The sequence below is a fragment of the Pseudonaja textilis genome, chromosome 13 (assembly GCF_049901715.1).
Source record: "Pseudonaja textilis isolate UNSWEBS1 chromosome 13, rPseTex1.2, whole genome shotgun sequence".
NCBI classification, from domain to species: domain Eukaryota; kingdom Metazoa; phylum Chordata; class Lepidosauria; order Squamata; family Elapidae; genus Pseudonaja; species Pseudonaja textilis.
The window spans coordinates 5604113-5625322 of NC_142002.1; the positions used below are offsets into that span (position 1 = coordinate 5604113).

The 21210-nt window shown below is 41.0% G+C and overlaps 1 protein-coding gene across 3 annotated transcripts in view; it reads left to right on the forward strand.

Moving 5' to 3' along the window:
- Positions 1–1773: 1773 nt before the first annotated feature.
- SPG21 (SPG21 abhydrolase domain containing, maspardin) overlaps positions 1774–21210 on the forward strand; it is a 30313-nt gene continuing 10876 nt past the window's right edge. Inside the window, exons 1-3 of one of the 3 annotated variants that reach the window (XM_026709314.2) lie at positions 1774–1955; positions 7759–7859; positions 10345–10437. In XM_026709314.2, the coding sequence (XP_026565099.2) occupies positions 10375–10437 (63 nt within the window). In that variant the 5' untranslated portion in view covers positions 1774–1955; positions 7759–7859; positions 10345–10374. The remainder of the gene's footprint in view (positions 1956–7758; positions 7860–10344; positions 10438–21210) is intronic. The other 2 variants (XM_026709313.2, XM_026709315.2) reach the window with 2 other exon arrangements.

Below are 21210 nucleotides of genomic sequence, written 5' to 3' on the forward strand. Positions count from 1 at the left end.
AAGAAACTAAATAGAGACTTGAGATTTTGAAACTACACACTGTGGTTATGTGAAAACAATAGAAGAGAATCTGATGAACATTGGGCAAATAATAAAAAAAAAAGAAAAGATTGTTTTTCTTTATATGTGGTTGGAAACTCAGCCACTGTGGTTTGTTAAACTATGATTGAGCAAATGGCTGGTTTTGCACAAAAACCTGTGTTAACAAAGCAGTGACTTCAAAAAGTAGATGGTCTGGTTCAAACAATATGCAAAGTTTATGGCTTCTTTCTCACAAACCACTAAACCACCAACTGACCAAACCATTTTAGCTTTGTTAAATTGTGTAATCCAGGCCATATTTTGCAGCAATTCCCCAGCCTGGGATCCACAATGCATGTTGTCATTGTTCACGTGTAATATAAATCCCTTCATTACTGTAAAAAGAATGTAAGTTCTTGCATTATTATTGTAATATAGCTACCTGATGTTTGTTTGAGGTTTCCAGTAGAAATTGCCAATATATTAATCTTTCGTCCATTGATGTATTGTTGATTGGGCTGACACCAGTAGCTATTTAGAATTTCAGATACTCTGATCTTTTTCTTTTGGCAAATGACTCATCTGAGGATTTCTACTGAGTTTACCTTAAGTTATTCCCTTTCCTCTACTAAAGATAGGAGAAAGGATATTCTACACTGACATCTGCATTACAATTTTAAGTATAATGGAGATTATTCTCCTTTATTTCTACCTAGAATTCAAATAGGATAGATAGAACTAATTTATTTCTGACATGTATAAAAAGCAGTTTATATCTCTGTCAGTAAATACTAACCTTCACCTCTGGGTGGCATGCAATGTCCAGGTTTCAGGAAGGAAAAGCTGGAATGGAGTACATTGGGAGAACAATTTTCAATCCACAATGAATTGTGGTACATTCTGTAAAATTCCAGCAGTAAAGCCAACAGTAAGAGAGAAATTTTTTCAACAAGTAATTTAAAAAGCATATTGTGTTTTAATAGTAATTTTATTATTAAAGATTACCATTTACAATAGTACAAACTAACCGAACTAAAATGTATTAAAAGAAATAGAACATGGATAACAAAATAGAAAATAAAAAAAAATGCATAAAGCAACATCCTACCTCCATCACAAGTATAAACAATTTTAGTAACTCATTGCCGTCTCTTAAAATACAAAAAAACGATTTCTTCTTCCATGTCTTATCTCTAAGAAAATCCTTAAAGCCTCCTTGTTCAGTCCTAATGTCACCAAACATGCTTTTTTTACCCTTCAGAATTGGGCTGGAATTCCTAGCAGGGAATTAACAAACCACAGACGCTTCTTGGGGATTCTGGGAGTTGTAGTTCAACATCTGTTGGGTGTATTTCAATGTTTGAGAGCAATAAACCTCTGAATGGGATTCTGAATTGTAAACAGTAAGTAATACAGCCAGGATTATGCAAAACGAATAAGAAATATAAAACCTCCTCGTAGCAAGGTGGCAACAGACAAATCTATTAGGCGATGGACAACTACTCTACTTCCTCATTAAAGGGACCGATATGCGCCTGCGCAGATCTCCGCCCCATCACGTGGGCTCGCGTACCTTCTCTTCTTCCGGCTCCGATGCTCACCGAGCTCGCTCAGCAAATCCGCTTCCACTTGTGAAAGCCCGTCTCCACCTCTTCTTTTTTTTCCCGGCCATGACGTCAGAGATCGGCGTGCCGCCGCCGGCCTTCCCCGCCCACTGGGGGAGGCGGGGCAGTTGAAGCGTCGGGCTGCTTTAGGGAGAGCGACGGTACCACTGCGGATGGCTGGAGGGGGGCGACGTTAGTTCTCCCTCGCGTTCGCAGGGCTGACCCACGCCTGGTGAGCACGGGCGTTAGCATGTTGCTTTCCCGCATTGAGGAGCGGGTTTTGGTGCGGCTCGTTAGAGGACCGTGGCGGGACCCTGAACTGGGGCTGGGGTAAATGAAGGGACTGAGGGTGGGGTGGGGAGTGTTCTATTGTTCCTGGCTTGAGTGGGGCTGTTAAAAGAGGAGTGGGCGCGGGGAGGGAGCGGGGGCTGCAACTGACCAGGGGACGGAGTGGTGGGAATTGCATTGAGAACTGCCCCTCCCCGACCAACCTCATTACGAAGGCATGCTGGGCCACATGCTCCCAGCCTGGTCTACCTTGCAAGACTGTTGTTGTTAAGGATCATCATAAATTGCTCTTAAATCTAAATTCTCTGCTGGTGTGAAAGTTGTGCAGTTGTGTAATGAGTAGGGGGTGGTGGAGGAAGGAGATGGGAGTGGAAGGGGGCTCTGCTGGGTGCAGGAAGATGGGCCTCTAACCTTGTTTATTTACATCTCTTTTTAAGCATTTTATTTCTGCTTGTTTCCTTCCCAACTCAACATAATCCACTTTAAAGGAAAAGAAAAAAACGGGGGCTTCAATCTCAATTTAAGGGTGTATTTGATCTGGTGTCTATTTCATGCAGACCATGATTACTCGTTGCAAAGGGCTGGATGCACAAAGCCCTGGATTTCAGATTAAAAGGAATGCCATTTCGGTTAGATGTTGCTAAAGGTTTCCTCACATGAGAGCTGTTTGGAGGGCGGAAACCCCAGAGAAAAGGGTTATTTTTTCTTTTGGTGTGGTTTTCATGTGTTTTTTTTTTTTTTTTTGCTTGAGAGTTGGGTGGTGTTACAAATTGAATAACTTCCATAAACAAATAAGAGAGTATCACTTTTCTGCAGGTGTTCAGGCAGAGATTGCAAAGACATCAGTTAAAGATCCTTTTGCTTGGATTCCTGTACAAAACAGAACGGGTTGGATTTGGGGGCCTCAAAGGTCATTTTCAACTTCCTGATTCCAAATGATAACTACAATTTGTTGTTTTTAAGAGTTGTCAGTTCCATTACAGTTATTTAAAGTCTTATTATATATTTATGGGAGGTTTTTGGGGGGAGGGGGGGAAATAGAACGATAGAGAAGTATAATAAATACAGGTCGTCTTCAACTTAAAACCACAATTGAGTCCAACATTTCTGTTGCTGAGTGAGACATTTGTTAATGGAGCTTTGTTCCATTTTACGACTTCTCTTGCCTCAATTATTAAGTGAATTGCTGCAGTTGTTAATTTAGTAACACGTGAATCTGGCTTCCCCATTAACTTTGCTTGTCAAAAAAGGAGATCATATGACCCTGGGACACCGCACCGGTCATAAGTATAAATCAGTTGCCAAGTGCATGCATTTTGATAATGTAATCATGGGGATGCCACTATGGTCACAAGTGTGAAAAACGATCACAAGTCACATTTTTCAGTGCCGTTGTAACTTCAAACAGTTACTAAACAAACTATTGTTAGTCGAGGACTATCTGTATAATACATACTACAGGACCACCTCTGTTTCTTCACCGTGCCTTCAGCTGAATCTCAGCTAGTTTTTCATTGGTTCTTTTCTCATTAATCCTAGTTCTTTTGCCGTCGCCTTTTCTCAAAAACTGTTAGATATGTCCGTTGTTTTGGAGCAGAGAGACTGTGTCCAGAAGACCTAATAGCAATTGCACTTAGACTTATATACTGCTTCAAAGTGCTTTACAGCCCTCTCTAAGCAGTTTACAGAGTCAGCATCTTGCCCGCAACAATCTGGGCCCTATTTATGGTATAACCAGGTTTGGGTTTCAGCCTGCTGGATATGTAGTACGAGATGTGTTGTTATGGAGCAGTGCATGTTTAAACTTATTTCTGGTTATCCTGAAAACATCTGTAGGAATCAAGTTGTGTTGCCCAATTAAATAAATCTTGGGCAATTGTCTTGGTATGTGAATAAGAGATGAAATCCTGCTCTAACATGGAGAAGGAAATGATTCCTGCAAAGGCTGTTGGTATTTCAGAAAAAGCAAAATTCTAAGAGAATCCTGTAGTTTTCATTGGAGGCCTAAGGGACTTTAGCCCAAAATCCTAATTGTCCATTTCAAATGGCATGCCAACAATTATAGCTCTTGTACAGAGAAAATATGTTGTACTAGCCTCACACTGAGATTAGTGCCATGTGTTTCATGTGGGTCTCAAGTTTTGTCTGGTGTGGAATAAGGCTGTTAATTTGTTGTGTATCTGCTGCACTTTTCCAAGATAAATGTGCTGGCTGTTTATTGGGCCATAATCCAGAGCTTTGCTTATAATGGACCTCTGGCTACACAATTGAAACTCTGCCTGTTTTTTACGTGGGATGCGTTCACAGCTTCTCTCTTGACTTTGTGGATCTCCTTTGGGTCAGGATAAATGAAGATCAACCTTCCTGATATAGACCTTCACGTGAGGGGCTTGGCCATGTCAAGAGCCACAGAGAGATACCTGTGGTTGCTCCTTAGAGAGCTGCTCTGTGGTGTCTCCAATACTACTAATCCTCTTACTGCAAATATTCATACATCTATGATCCCAACTCTAAGGCACCTGTTGAAGTTTTCTCTTCTATCCAGGCCTTTCCTGTCTATTCCAATGAATAGTTCTGTTTTGTTTTCATTGTTCCATCCCCATCAATTGAATGAGTTATTTTACAACATATACAATATAGGTGTTTATGGCTGTATTTTAATTTTTATTGTAAACTGCTTCGAGGAACAATCTTGTGGGAAGAAATAAGCAATGAGAGGTGTGCTTTTAAGTAAGAAATTTGCTAAGTAAATACATGTATTGCTGTACATCTTTTTGTGCATTTCATTCCTCTCTAATTTGCTGCCAACTGTCTTTCTCTGTGGGTGTGTAGCTCAGTATAACACATTGTGCAACTGTTTAGGAGTTGTAGTCCATCCTGCTTGATCAGGGGGCTGGATTAGAAGACCCCCCCAAGGTCTCTTCCAGCTCATTCATTTTAAGTCTAAGAGCAAAAGCTACAGTGTCTGTTAGTGGTGCTACGACATCCTTTGTGGATTGAAAATATTTGGAATGTGTCTTGGCTACTGGATACTTTTTAATATGGAATATGTAAGTAAATGAATTCAAACTATCTTTTAGGGTTGTAAGTAAACTGTAGCAAGAGATGGAATGGTGGGAGCTCATTAATACAAACTGGAGATAGTCCTTTAATTCATAAATGTTATTCTTATATAATTTACTGCCAGATGGGATAGCTGACTACACTTCTCCATGCTTGGATGATCATGGAAGATTTATGGCCAAAGCTGGGGGATCAAAGGAAAGGCCCAATCATTAACTGTACTGAATATTTCAAAATAGATTTTCTTACTGTATTCTCAGCTCTAATTTAGTACACTGATATACAGTGGTATCTGAAGATTTTTAATGGTTCAGTAAAATTACAAGCTCGTTTCCCAAATTGTCTAGCAAGTTTTACATCTTGTACTAAATTACAATGTATTGGAAAATCACAATGTATTGGTTTCACACAACACTAAAGCAATAAAAATAATTTGTAAATTAGATGGTTAGGTTTGCCTACCAATTGTTAAAAGAAATTAGCAGCAGTTGCGGTCAGGGAAAAGGCAATTTTAAATTCTGGAATTGTTAGAAGGCTAACATTGACAGGCTGTTTCTAATTCTTGGTATACCTTTCTGCATGCAGCATTTTGATACAAGCTTTTAGTACTTTTTTGAACATAAGCAAGTTCCAAGTCAGTACAGACAGTTCAAAGCTGAGAAAAACGTTAGATATGATGGAAGAACTTAAATCATTGATCCTTTCAGAGTGTACTGAATTAGCTTTGTGTGTTGCTACAACAATACAGCACTGTATTATCTGCTTTTTCCTGGGAAGGGTGCTTGGTCTCTTTAGGAGAAGAATGGTTAAGTGTGAGAAGATGCTTCAATGTCTGGAATGACTTCATATTTTAAAAACCAATCTAGCTGAGAATTCAGTTCAAACTAGAATCAATTCCTAGAATACAACATTTGTAGTGTACCCCCTCCAAACTGTGTGTTTCTTATGCACTCTTATAAGTATATATTTTAATTTCCCAATCTAACAAATTTTCACTAATATGGATTAGTTTTATTGAAGACTTTAATTTTACTGGTGGTTTATAGTAGGTTGATCATAGTTGTCAATATTCATTCTTAGTTTATAGCAGTGATTTTCAAGCTTACCCTCTTTAATATGTGTGGACTCCCAACTTCCAGAAGGCTGGCTGGGGAATTCTGGGAATTGAAGTCCACACATCTTAAAATAGCCAAGTTTGAAAAACATTTGTTTAGTGGTGAATAGTGACTTTTTGAACTGTTAACCAATAGGATAAGTTCATTTACTTAAAGCTGTATTATCCAAAAAATGATAACCTCCAGATCTAAATCCCTTGTTCATTCATCTGTGTTTTACATTTTTTTTACTTTTTTTTTTTTACACTTCTTGTCTTCTTTTGTATAAATTTTCTTTTAACATTCAATAAAAATACAAAAGGAAACAGGAAAAGAAAGAACGGAAAGAGCAGTCTTCAGTATTCAGGCGGTTAAGCTATAATCAGCAGTTCGGAACAAGGTCACATGCCTTACGCTCGATATAGAAATACTTTTGTTACAGACAGGAAGAATTTTAAATAGGTATGTTTCTGATCAGGTAACTATCAATCGTAGTTGGGCTCCATCTGATAAATTTTATTTCTGCAGCAGTGGGAAAAAGATTCACCTGGGTAGCCATTGAAATAACAGGAAATGCAGGAAAGGAAATTCATGAGAAGGAAGAAAATACAGGTAGTCCTTGACATATAACAGTTCATTTAGTTACCATTCAAAGTTACAACACTGAAAAAAAACTTATGACCATTTTTCACACTTACGACCATTGTGGCGTCCCATGGCTGACTCACATTTATGACAGTTGCAGTGTCCCAGGATTATGTTTTTCAACCTCCTGACCAGCAAAGTCAAAGGGGAAGCCAGGTTCACTTAACTGGGTTAAGAACTTATCAACTGGAGTGATTCACTTAACAGCTGTGGCAAGAAAGGCCATAAAACAAGACAAAACTCACTTAAGAAATGTCTCACTTAGCAGCAGAAATGTTGGGCTCAATTGTGGTCATAAGTTGAGGACTATCTGTAAATAGGTTCTTTCCTAAAACTCTGGATTGGCTTAAATAAAACCAGAGAAAAATGAAAGGCAGCCTCCTTCCTTGAAGCTACATTAATAAGAATACTCTAGAATGGGACAAAATGTAACAGCAAAAAAGTAGAGGATGCTCACAACTCAGTGAAAATCACATGAAAACTACCTCATGGTTTATGGTGAGGTGTAAACCTGGATGCGGTGGCTCAGTGGCTAAGATGCTGAGCTTGTCGATCAGAAAGGTTGGCAGTTCGGCGGTTCTAGCATTGTTGCATAACAAAGTGAGCTCCCGTTACTTGTCCCAGCTTCTGCCAACCTAGCAGTTGAGAGCATGTAAAAATGCAAATAGAAAAATAGGGTCCACTTTGGTGGGAAGGTAACAGCGTTCCGTGCGCCTTTGGTGTTTAGTCATGCCGACCACATGACCACGGAGACGTCTTCGGACAGCGCTGGCACTTTGGCTTTTTAATGGAGATGAGCACCGCCCCCTAGAGCCAGAAACAACTAGCACTTATGTGCAAGGGGAACTTTTACCTTTTTAAACATGGTCACTGCTATTTCAAGTATCCACTACATATTTTAGGATGCAAGATACTGTATGTCTCCAGGTTCATAAATCAGTGAATTCATGACAATACCGCTGGAGAAAATAGAGTAAATAGTTACCGTAATAATGCTTCAGATAACATTGGTTTGTTGAGATTTGTTTTACTGTGTTTTGCAGATTGGTGAACGTTTCCGCTGTCTTAAGGCACTTCCTTCCATCACTGACTTTCTGATTTTACCCTGCATTTCCGTCTTGATTATAATTCAAACACATTCAAGGTTGGTTGGTTTCGTTCCTGCAGAATTAAGGTCCTTAAGCTGTGCGTTTAAATAGCTCGTGCAAATCCTTTACGCGCATGAGCAGAATGTACCAAAAAATGTGTTTTAATTCACATTCTCCAGTTGATTAACAGATTTGGGAGTGAGTTGCAATAAAATACACCCTCTTTTCAAGCTACTTAGGAATTAGGGAGGGGTGGTAGTGAAGGAAGAATTGGGGAAAGTCTTAAAAGCCATGAAAGATATATAACCGTAAAAAGCAGTTAAAAAGAAAATAAAAATAAAGGAAATCTGTGGATTTGTTCAAGGTATTCTCTCCCTCTGTGAAGGTGGGGAGCAGCTAAGTAACATTTGCAGGGGCTAGAAAGCAAGCACTGGAGACATCTAAGATGTTGTAGTTGGTTTGATTGAATTTTGTTCATTGCAGACTCCTAAGCTTCAGCAATCCAGCTTTAAAACAAAACCGGATTTTTGGAGTTTCAGATGTTCAAAAGAGCATCCCAAAAACAAACCTAGAACTAAGGAGAAATTTCCTGACAATCAGAACAATTAATCAATGGAACTATCATGCCCCTGTTGGAATCTGATTCTGAAGGAGGGGTGGAACAGCTGATAGGGAGTGAGAGTGTGGCTCCAGTGGCTGTGGAGGAAACTGGGGAAGGGCTTACTCCGTCTGGGCATTCGGAGGAAGATCCAGGCCCACTCCTTCTTCATCCTAGGACACCCAGGGAGCAACAGATAAGGGAGCAATGTGGGTTACGGGGGAGAAAAAGGCCCTGATTCCCTTAACTAGCTGCAGCTGGGAAAACAGGATAAAGAGGGTGTTTGCGCACAGCTCCTTGCTGGAAGTAAAGCGTGAATTATTTTGGGTTTGTCAAGTCTTATCTGAGTTCTGGCGTCCTCCCAACTCTGTGTGTTTCGTTATCTTTTGAAGTCTTCAATTCCTTATCCTGCCCTGCCTCGTTAATTGCTGCAGCATGGTTTGTGTTGGTTTTTATTTATAATTTAGATGTACTTTGGGTTCGGACGGAATTTCTTCCCTTTAAAAACTGTTCTTGGGAGAGGTTTTTCTCCAGCCAATGATAACTGGACATTGGGGGCCAAGTTGAAGGTATTAAAGGGACTTGACCTATTTTTGTGACTTTGTTGCTTTTGTGCCACGCCCCTTTGGGTCATCACAGGAACGTTTGCCTCCTAGAATTGAGGGTGTTCCATCACTGGAGGTTTTCAGAAATAGACTAGACAACCATTTGACCAGGATGGTATAAGGCCATAATGGCAAACCTATGGCATGCGTGCCACAGGTGGCATGCAGAGCCATTTGTGCTGGCACGCAAGCCACAGGCAAACTTACCTCACTGTGAATGTGCGTGCCTTACAGCTGATTTTCGGCAGGTTTGAGGCCTTTTTCAGTCTCCCAACGGCTTGAAAAAAGCCTCTGGCAGGCTTTGCAGGATGAATAATAGGCCTGTTTCATCACTTCCTGTAAACCCTGGAAGTGATGCAATGGGCCTATTATTTGACCTGCAAAGCCTGCAGAGGCCGAAATAGGTCTCAAACTGGCTGAAAATCAGCTGTTAGGCGCAGTGCAGATAAGGGGGCGACTGGGGGAGGGATTGTACAACCCCTTGCTCAAGGCAGGAGACTTTATGTCGTCCTGGACAAAAAGTCATCCAGTCCATTCATGAAAGTATGAAAACATCCCAAAGCATTCTGAAAGTGGGTGCTGCGTGCTTCGTGACTCATGGAGCTGTAACCTTGGGGAAATCCACAAGACGTGCAACTCCTGTTACAATGTAGTTCCTCTGAGATGTTGATTTCTTCTTAAAGTTTGTATCGTGCCACTCTGCTTGCAGTTGTGTGAGTCAGGCTTGGCCTGTATCCATGGGCTTCAGTATTTCAGCTTGTGTTACGCACGCCTGCCTCTGCTAGCTAATTCTATAGCTAGAAGGGGAAAAAAGTAGAGGGTCTTATAGTTTGAGCTAGAGAAGGAGAGATATAATTCACCTATAGAACTGTTTCTCAACCTTGGTATCTTTTAAGATGTGTAGACTTCAGCTCACAGAATTCCCTAGCCAGAATGGTTGGGGGAGGAAAAGCAGGAGAATGGTCGTATCTTTCTCGACTTAACGAATTTGGTCGAAAGGCAGAGCCTTCACCCTGAAAGTTTATGCCTTTTAAATAAAACCTGTTAGCTGGAAAAAAGATTGCTCCCCAACTCTTTGGATTTTTAATGCCATGTTTGTTGGGTTAAAGAATAGATCAGAATATTTTCCACTTTAAACTTCTGTGTTTTAGTCTCTCCCTGCATCTCTTCCAAACCATTTCTCACTGCTTTTCTATAAACATTTTGGAGAGCAGGGATAAATAAAATGACAGGATTAGAAAGATTTATCCTGAAGGAGTCTTTTGCTTCTTCTTCTCCTCTGTATCTTCTGCGGTGCTGAATTTTTCATCTGAAATGCCTTCTCTGTGTATATTTCAGGTTTCCCTTACCTTGGAATTTGCCATCATCATGGGAGAGATTAAAATCTCTCCAGACTACAGCTGGTTCAGAAGTACGGTGCCTCTCAAAAAGGTGCGTGCAGATTAATTTCCCTCTCTGCTCCAATTTCCTTCAGGAGCATTGTTGTATACATTGCAAGCATTGTAAACATAGATGAGATAAGCTTTCAGTGTTGGAATTCTATTGCATGTCTTTCAGATAAACAAGGTTTGTTATTTGTGTTAATCTTCTGCAATCCGCTTGGGGGATGCATTTCTCCTCCAGCCTTGTTTTTTGTTGAGTGGCTTTTTATATATACCCTGTTTCCCCGAAAATACAACCTATCCTGAAAGTAAGTCCTAGCTTGATTTTTACACATGCGCATCCGATATAAATCCTACCCCCAAAATAAGCCCCAATTAAGATCCTGCCCACTCCAGAGTGGACGAGTAAAAATTAAGCTAGGGTGGGAATGGGAAGTGGTGGAGCTACCCTACTACTTACCTTTCAACCATTGTAGCCAGGCCTCACACACCCCAACACCTGCCTTGCCGGGCCATTTCTTCTGCAGCCAGCAAGGCTGCTAAGGCTTTCCTGAAGGCCTCTGTAGCTAATAACAAAGCTCCGGATCGATCCAGAGCTCCGTTATCGGCTGCAGAGGCGTTCAGGAAAGACTGACCGGCCACAGAAGAAGACGTTCCTGAAGGCCTCTGACAGCGAAAAGGAGGCCGGGGGTGATGTGCGCAAGTGAGGTTAGTGGATGACATTCCTCGAAAATAAGACCTGTGCCTTTTTTTGGTGGCAAAAAAAATATATAAGACAAGGTCTTATTTTCAGAGAAACACGGTATATAAAAAGATCTCTCTCTCTCTCTCTCTCTGTCTCTCTCAAAACATACAGATTCAAACATATATTACCAGTAAAATTCTAAACCTACAATTTAAAGTGAGACTTGGGTAAAATACAATAAAAGGCTAAAATACAATAAAAGGCTAAAATACAATAATTTAATACATAAACATGTAAAATAGAATAAAATGACATACAATTATATTTCTGTATCACCCTTGCAATCCACCCCAATCAGGCCCACATACGATCTCAGTCGGACCATTTTAGTCAGAAATTATGCTGTATTAAACACCATTTTCAGATTCTGGCCACACATGAGGTAGGTGTTTTAATATGGGCCTCCCACTGGTCCGTATGTTTAATATGTGGATCAAGGTACTTCTCTCTTGCCCCCTTATACAGTCAGCATTCCAAGAATATAGGAGTCAGATCTTCTACCTCTTCAACTGCACAGATGTATGTACGTTCATTGTATGGGATAGAAAAAATGGAATCTCCTAAATCTAACGATTGTATCAAGCTGTTTGAATCTTGCTTGGCTAAACATCTCCCCGAGGTGTTTTGGCAAGTGTGATTTTAAAAAGTTGTCCAGAATGGCTGGCTTTGGAGAGAACAGTGCCACTTGAGAAGTTTTGCCTAACACTGAAGTAGTTTTCTAGGCTAGAAAAAAACCTAAAGGGCATGCTAAAAAGTTAAGACTCTTCTGCATTCTGATATCAACTGATTTGCACGGATAAATCACATTTTAGAACTCACACTGAAGAGAGGCATGCTTGAGCTTGTCCCTGGCCAAGGGCCACCCAGGAAAGAGGAATAAATTGTACGGTAGTTTTTGCAGTTGGGGTTTAGATGAAGTGAGTTTGACCTCCCTCTCTCTTCACAAGAAGCCTTTGTTCCTTTGCAAAATCCTTAAACTTCCTCCTGATTCAGTTGTCCGCCTGAATGATCACAACAGTGCAATTAAATGAAAGATCAGAGCCCTTTAAAAGCACGTGGCCAACTTTGCTTTATTAAAGTCAAAAGAAAAAAGAAAAAAGCAGTCGAATAGTTCATTCTAGTGAATAAGATGTCTCTCTCCGCAGCCTCCCTTGAGCCAGATTACAGCCCTACCGTGAGATAGATAGATAGATAGATAGATAGATAGATAGATGGTATTTAGCTTTGTTCGGGTATTTTCCCACGTCATTGTAGTTGTAGCAACGTTTTGGCAGAATCTCATCTGCCATCATCAGGCTTCTGAGATTCTGCCGAAACGTTGCTACAACTTTAAAAGCACAACTACAATGACGTGGGAAAATACCCGAACAAAGCTGAATACCATACATGTAAGTACCCGCGAAAACTTAAGAAAACATTATATATATATATGGATCTTTGGTTATTAGGGTTTTCTCCCACGTAAGATTGGAAGTATCTAGGCAACATTTCGATGAAGTCTCATTCATCATCTTCAGGCTTGTGTCTTCGGCTCTGTGCTTCTCAGAGTGAAGCACTTACCCGCGAGAACCTCAGAAAACAAATTTACCCGCGAGAACCTCAGAAAACAAATATATATATGTGTGTGTGTGTGTGTGTGTTTTCTGAGGTTCTCGCAGCTACTTGTATGTGGATCTTTGGTTATTCGGGTTTTCTCCCGCGTAAGATTGGAAGTATCTAGGCAACGTTTCGATGAAGTCTCATTTATCTTCTTCAAGCTTGTGTTTTCGGCTCTGTGCTTCTCAGAGTGATGTGAGCTTGCAGCTGCTTCTTCCTTTTAACTGCTAGTGGGGTTCTCTTTTGCCTGCTGGTCTTTCTGAGGTTATGGGGGCTCTCCAAGCCCTGCAGAGTCTTAGGTAGGGGCTCTCCTAGCCCCCAGCAGCCCATCCTTGGATTGGACCCAGAGCATTTCTCTTCTGCTGGATGGTAGATAAGACTGAGTAGGTCAGTCTATAAGTAACCCTACTTATAGCCCTAGAAGTAACTCGACCCCAACCCATGAAGAGCTTTAGAAAGATTGGTTTCAGAACAAATGCTTGCCTCTGTTATGGGAACTGGGTATGTCTAGTTTAACAAAGAGAAGGACTAGGGGTGACATGATAACAGTCTTCCAGCACTTGAGGGGTTGTTGCAGAGAAGGGGTCAACCTATTCTCCAAAGGCAGGCAAGGAATAATGGGTGGAAGATCATTAAAGAGAGATCCAACCTAGAACTTAAAGAGAAATTTCCTATCAATGAGAACAGTTAATCAGTGGAACGACTTGTGGGTGCTCCATCGCTGAAGGTTGTCTTCTACCCGATCAGAAGGCTGGACTGAAGACCATGAAGATGCCTTCCAACTCTGCTATTTTATATGTTGTAAATTCTTCTTTAAATTCAGGGTTCCATGGAGGATGTAGAATTAATCTTTCGCTTCATACTGTTTTCTACTCTAAGCAGTTTATAGAGTCATCCTCTTGCCCCCCAACAATCTGGGTCCTCATTTTACCCACCTCGGAAGGAGGGAATTCAACCTTGAGCCGGTCAGGATTCGAACTCCTGGCAGTGGTCAGAGTTAGCCTGCATTACTGCATTCTAACCACTCTGCCACCACAGCTCCACAGGATATCATATGTCAGTGAACATAGTGGCTTCATTTTCTTTGAAAACCAATCCTATACTTATAGAAAAAGTTGGCAAATGCTTTGGTACTCACAGCAGAACATACATTTCTGTTCTGTCTGAGCACTAGACTACTTTTTGAGACCGGCACTAAATGTTTAAAATGAATGGAAAAGAAAGGGGGGACGGACGACTACTTTGATGTCTATGGAGATTCTCAGTCCTCCAGGTCATGGTTGTCCCAAAGGTCCTTTTTCCTGGAGGTGACTGGACTATTCTGGTTTTTCTTTGAAGATGTTTCACTTCTCATCCAAGAAGCTTCTTCAGCTCTGACTAGAGGGTGGGGAATGCAAGGATTGATTTTCCTGGCAGACAGCTGGTCCTTTGCCTTCTTTGAGTAACCTCAGCGTCTCACTAAAACAATGCGAATGACTAGCCGTATCCCTATTTTTGTCCGTCCAGCTACAAAGAATTATTAAAACCTCACAGCTCTATTCTGCAAGGACCTAAGTGTTTGCTTGACTTGTCTTAACTTCTAGTTTGGATAAGGATTTTGCAATCCTTATTTGTTAACCCTCCAAAATGTCTGCATTTCATGTTGTCCGTTTGGGTGGGCTTACGATGAACATTCCCATTAAGGCTGGAGAGTCACAGTGAGGTCTGCAGATATAGTGTTGATTTACTATAAAAAGTTAGTTAACTGGCTGGCTGTACAAAACAACACGTGGCTCTTTGTTTTTCAGAATTTCTTGGACATTGGGTCTCCTGTGTGTTGCCTTTTCAGTTTCCTGTGTGGTTTTTCCCAGGCTAATGAACTTCTGGTTAGCCCTTCCGTGTCATGCTGTAGAAACGCCATATGAATTTGAGAGAGAGAATGGCAGAGGTCAGAGTACTCTGGGTCTCTAGATTTTATTTATTTAGCATATAGCACTTGTTAGCCAGGGATCACCGAGATGGCTGCCTGCCTCTGTGAAGGAATTTTTTTCGGGTGGTGTTACCTTTACCTGTGGGACACCTGAATGTCAGCAGGCAATCAGGGGAAGTTCCTTTCTTGTTCCTACGTGATTTATTGGCTCACGGGAATCGAACCACCAAGCTGCCGGCCTCAGCAGTGCGCAGGCTCAGCATCTTACTATGTGAGCCACTGCGGCCTCCGGGTCTCTAGAATTTAGACCTAACAGACAGCCTTCTGGTGACTCTGAATTTTTGTTTTTAAGCTGGTTAGTTGACATGCAATGTGTGGGACACCTTGTAGCCTTTCTTTGCCTCTGAAGACCCACCAAACATGAACCTGATGCTTTTTAGAACATGTTCTACCTAAAAATTACAGCATATGACCAAATGGCTGGTTTCATAGGACAGAGTGAGCTGAGATCTCAGCTTGGAAGGAATGTGGATAAGAACACTTATAGGTTTCAGAGAAGGGGCACGGTGGCCTCGTTTGAGACCTGAGCGCTGTGCAATGGAGTGAGCTCCCGTTCCTTGCATTAGCTCCTGCCCACCTAGCTGTTTGAAAGCGTGCAAATGCAAGTAGATAAAAAGGTACCACTTTGGTGGGAAGGTAACAGCATTCCATGCACCTTTAGCGTATAGTCTTGCTGGCCACATGACCACAGAAGCATCTTCGGACAACAGTGCTCTCTTGGCTAAGAATTGGAGATGAACACTGATCTCTATAGTCAGACATAACTGGACAGGGGAAACCTTTACCTTTTATGTTTCAAAGAGACCATTGAAGTCTCCTGTAGGTTTACATCAGAGAGGCTAAGCTTTGTGATTGACCTGGTAGGAAGAGGTGGCAATGCTGATTTGGTGGAACAGTTTCATGTGGGTGGATCAAGCAAGACTTTAATTTCTTTTCTTTTTTTTCTGTAAAGGGAAGTTTCTTTTTAACTCATGTTATGCTTTCTAGATGCTTCTTGATACTATCACTGGCAGGAAATTGAAAGTCAGAGTGCAGTTGGCAGAGACTTTAGTGGCCACAAAAGATATCAGGAGGCATTGCAGGGGAGATTTAGCAATAGACTTATATACTGCTTTACAGTGCTTTACAGCCCTCTCTAAGCAGTTTACAGAGTCAGCATATTGCTTCCAATAACAATCAGGGTCCTGATTTTACCAACCTCAGAAGGATGGAAGGCTGAGTCAACCTTGAGCCAGTGAGAATCGAACTGCCGAACTGCTGGCAGCATGCAATCAGCAGAAGTAGAGTGCAATACTGCATTCTAACCACCACGCCTCATCTATATACATGTAGATCTAAAAATAATTGCATGTATACAGAATAATATCCCTGTCAAAGTATCATACAGTGGTACCTTGGCATTCAACTGCTTTGAAACTCATCGAATTTGATACTCAATGCATTTCGATGCAAACTCTGCTTGAGCCACGGTGGCACAGTGGTTAGAGTGCAGTACTGCAGGCTACTTCTGCTGACTGCCGGCTGCCTGCAATTTGGCAATTCGAATCTCATCAGGCTCAAGGTTGACTCAGCCTTCCATCCTTCCAAGGTGGGTAAAATGAGGATCCAGATTGTTGGGGACAATAGGCTGACTCTTTAAACTGCCTAGAGAGGACTGTAAAGAACTGTAAAGCATTATATAAGTCTAAGTGCTAATGCTATTTGGTACTCAACACACAAGGTAGAACTTGCCATTTTTGGCTGCCTTATGACTCACTTATTCCTTATGAGAAAAATATTGTTTGGTACTAATGGTTTTTGATACACTTTGCACCTCCTGGAACCAGTTAACTATGAGTACCGAGGTACCACGGTATTTCAAAATGAGATCAGCTCTTTTTGTTGAGCGTTGCTTTCTGGTCCCACCAGTAAGTACAAATTCTTTTTCAGCATGAACTCAGACACTTAGATGTTGGGTTTCGGGCACACAGGCCTGATCAGCTTTTCCTGGAAGCAGGGGAAAGTCAGCTTAAGTTTGAACTGGGCCGCCATTTCTCCCCCCGTGTGATTTTTCACGTGCTTTATCAAATTCTGTTCTCCGTCTCCAAGGATCTGTGAAGCGGTCTGTTTCCTGAATATCAACCAATTTGAAGATGAAGGAAAAGAAGGAAGAGAATCTTTTCCTTGTTTCTGCACTTTTTTTTAAACCCAGGAAATCCTGCCACAGAACAGATATTTAGCCTGTCATTATGCTACGTAAAGGGCAAGGATTGCCTTTGCAACCATCAGGAAATATTGTAATAACTGTTCTGAGCTTGATATTGTCTCGAGATGTGTGCAGCTCCCAAGATGCTCAGCAAAGGCCTGTGTTGGCTGGGAATTCTGGGAACAGGAGTCCTAGCATAGCTGCACCTGCTAAATTCCTGGATACTAGGGGCCTTAAGGATGCTAGTTGCCATTGTTTTAAGGAAACTCGCATGAAGATATTTGGGGTATGTTGCAGTGTGTCGGTGATGCATATTTATAAAATGTCTCCAGACAACAGAAACATGTCATGTGCCAGGTTAAGAATGCTTTATTTGTTCAAAAGGAAGGTGACCCTGGTTTGAAGATAATCCCCATATAAAACAAAGATTAGAGAGAAAAATCTCATTAGTCTGTATGGCCACATTCAGAGAAAAATATGAAGGAATCTTTTTCATTTAAACGTTTTCCAGGTAAAAACCAAACCATGGTGTAATCCTGTATGCATTTGTTGGACAAGAAATCATTATCCTCAATAAATATAAATACATTTAAAAAAATAATGAGAAAAGAAGCAATCCACGGAAATTTAAAACAACCATTGTGTTTTTAGGGTGTTGCAATACTTGCTTAAAATAAAAGTAAACTTCCAAATCATCCTGCATTGAGCGAGATAAGGACACTTGAAGGTTTCCAGAGAAACGGCTGCTAACAGCTAATAGTTTGGCATAATAATGAAAAGGTTAATGAAACACAGCACATTTGTGCCAAAAAGGTCTTAGGTATTCTGTGCTCATTTAGCCTGAAGTTTGAACATCTGTAATTTTTCTGTTTCGTTTCCAGAACCTTTGAGACTTATTTGTATATCCTGTCTGAGAAATAGTTGCACTTCTCTTTATATTTCTCAGTTGACAGAATCTCGGAAAACCGATCTAAAGTGACCACATGATCTTCATATGATCGGACTCTGTTTAGACCCTCCTTTGTTTGTCCTCGGCTAATAACTCTTAATTCAGAGATGAGCAAACCAGGATTCGGGATTTGTATTTAGCAGTAAGCGAACTATGGAGAAAGATCTGATTCAGTTCAGCCAGTTACGCAAATACTTGTTTTTGCACGACAAAGACATATTTGCTTTGTTATTTACCTTCATATCTTTCTTGGCAGCTGCTGCTTCACTTACACCCGGCCATTTTATCCTTGACTCACTTTGTAGAGGGGTTCACTTTGTTTCAGAGAAGAATAACAAAGAAGATAAACAGATAACAGATAATCAGAGTTGGAAGGGACCTTGTGGGTCATGTAGTCCACCACCCTGCCCAAGCGGGAAACCCTACACCATTTCTGACAAATGGCAGTCCAATCTCTTCTTGAAGGTCTCAAGTGATGGTGCTCCCACAACTTCCGAGGGCAACTTCCATTGGTTGATCGTTCTCACTGTCAGAAAGTTTCTCCTTATTTCCAGGTTGAATCTCTCCTTGTTCAGTTTCCATCCATTATTCCTTGTCTGGACTAACAGGCGCTTTAGAAAATAGCTTGACCCCCTTCCTCCTCCCTGGGGCAGCCTCTCCCTCAAATATTGGAAGACTGCTCTCATGGCTCCCCTGGTCCTTCTCTTTAGCCTCCAGTCCCCTCATCATCCTGGTTGTCCTTCTCTGTACTTTTTCTAGAGTTTCAACATCTTTTTTATAACGTGGTGAACAAAACTGGATGCAGTACTCTAGGTGTGGTCTTACTAAGGCTTTATAGAGTGGTATTAGTACCTCCCTTGATCTTGAATGTATCCCTCTGTTAATATACCTTAGCATTAGCTTTTTTGGCTGCTGCTGCACACTGCTGGCTCATATTTAGCTGGTTGTCCACTAAGACTCCAGGATCCCTCTCACAGTTACTGCTATCGAGCCTGGTTTCACCCAGTCTATATGGGTACTTTTGATTTTTCTTGCCTAAGTGTAGGACTTTACTTTTCTCTATATTGAATTTCATTTTATTAGATAGGGCCCAGTGTTCTAGTCTGTCAAGATCCATCTGGATCTTGAGCCTATCTTCTTGGGTGTTAGCTATTCCTGCCAGCTTAGTATCATTTGCAAATTTGGTAAATTCTCCTTCTATTTCCTCATCTAAGTCGTTAAAGAAGATATTGAAGAGTACTGGGCCTAAGACAGAACCTTGTGGCACCCCACTGCTTACTTCCCTCCATGTAGACTTAGATCCATTAAGGACTACTCGGTGAGTTCGGTTTGTCAGCCAGTTGCGAATCCATCTAGTGATGGTGCTATCTATTCCACTTTTTTCTAGCTTACTAAGAAGCAGGTTGTGGTCTACTTTGTCAAATGCCTTGCTGAAATCTAAATATATTATGTCCACAGTAATTTGCTGGTCTACTAATTTAGTCACTGTGTTGAAGAATGAAATAAGATTGGTTTAGCATGATCTGTTCTTAACAAACCCGTACTGACTGCTAGTTATTACTTGACTTGTTTCTAGACGTTGGTAGATCTGTTTTTTTATTATCTTTTCCAGTATCTTCCCAAGTATTGATGTTAGGCTGATTGGTCTATAGTTTCCTGGGTCTGGTTTTCTTTTTTTCCTTTTTTGAAGATGGGAACCACATCAGCTCTTTTCCAGTCCTCTGGTAGTTCCCCGGTACTCCAGGATTTTTGAAAGATATGGAGCAGTGGTTCTGAGATGACCTCTGCCAGCTCCTTTAAAACTCTGGGATGTAATCCATCAGGCCGCGGTGATTTGTTTTCATCAAGATCAGACAGGTGTTCTCTTATTATTTTTTTGCTTATTTTAACTTTTATTTCTGATCTGTCTTTTACAGTTATGTTTTTGGTGGGTTGCGATATAGTTTCTTTTCGCGTGAAGACCAATGCAAAGAATGAGTTAAGCAGTTCTGCTTTCTCTCTGAAAGGGAAGTCGGGCCTTTTCTAATCTACCCCGGAGGGTGAAGCCTTCTCATGCCTTTAGACTTGTGATCTGCCACTGACAACAGCAGTTGAGCTGCTGAAAAAAAAAAAGTGGATTACTATTTCAAGCCTCCTTGTTTCTTAATACTTTCCCTTTTAAAGTGGAACGGTTTTGGTGTTCATGTGATGATCACCCGTTTCCAAGAGTAAGCGGAAGTATAGCTCCAATTGGTTATGTTAGGATTTTTTTTTAATTGGTTGTTGAATCGTAAGCATTTTAGAAGAAAACAAAACACTTGAGAGTGAAAAACAGTGCAAGATAAAGGAAACTTGATAAGTCATTGCGGCTGGAGGCGAGGAAATCAATCCATCCTTAAAACACCGTTGCAAACCCATCTGAAAAGCACATTGTGCATCATACTTTAATTTTTCGTGCCTTGTGCTACAGAACATCGTGAGCCGATGAGATGCTGTCTAGACGGTGGGTTGCTCTTAGAATTGACAAGTTGGGGGTGACCTGAATGGGCAAAGTTGTGGTTTTCAGTTACAAAAGCAATTGATTTTTATTTCACAACTTTGCTGTTTCCTCCAGGTTAGGTGGAAGTGACAAGTGTCTACTGCCTTTTACCTATTTATTTTGTCTCTATCCGAAAAAGATGACCAGCCTCTTCCCCAAATAATTTAATATTAAAACAGGAGGGTTGTTTGTGTGTTATCAAGAGGATGATAACAAAAGCAAACAAGATTCTTTTTTTTTTGTCTTAATTTTCTTTGGGAAGTAAACGGGAGGAATTAAATGCAGGTTCTCTTTATCCTTTGCAAAATATAGCAATGCTGAGGTGAACTGAATGGAGACTCTTTCATTCCTGTCTTGTAGGAGTTCAGGTAGTCCTTGGCTTACGACTACAACGGAGCTCAATATTTATGTTAAGTGAGACAGTTGTTAAGTGAGTTTTGCTCCCATTTTATGACCTTTCTTGCCACTGTTGTCAAGTGAATCACTGCAGTTAAGTTAGTAACATGGTCATTAAGTGACTCTATCTTGCCCATTGAATTTGCTTGTCAGAAGGTCACAAAAGGGGATCACGTGACCCCGGGAACATGGCAAACGTCATAAATACGAGTCAGTTGCCAAGCGTCTGAATTTTGATCATGTAACCATGGGGATGCTGCCACGGTGGTTAGTGTGACAAATGGTCTCCGGTCCCCTTTTTTTTCAGTGCTGTTGTAATTTTGAACGGTCACTAAATGAACTGTTGTAGTAAGTTGAGGACTATCTGTTCTGCCTTTCTCATCCCTGGGTCTTCAGGTTTTGTTCGACTGCCACTCCCCATGTGCTCGGCCATACCAGCCTGCCCATCAAGCAAATATTTGTCA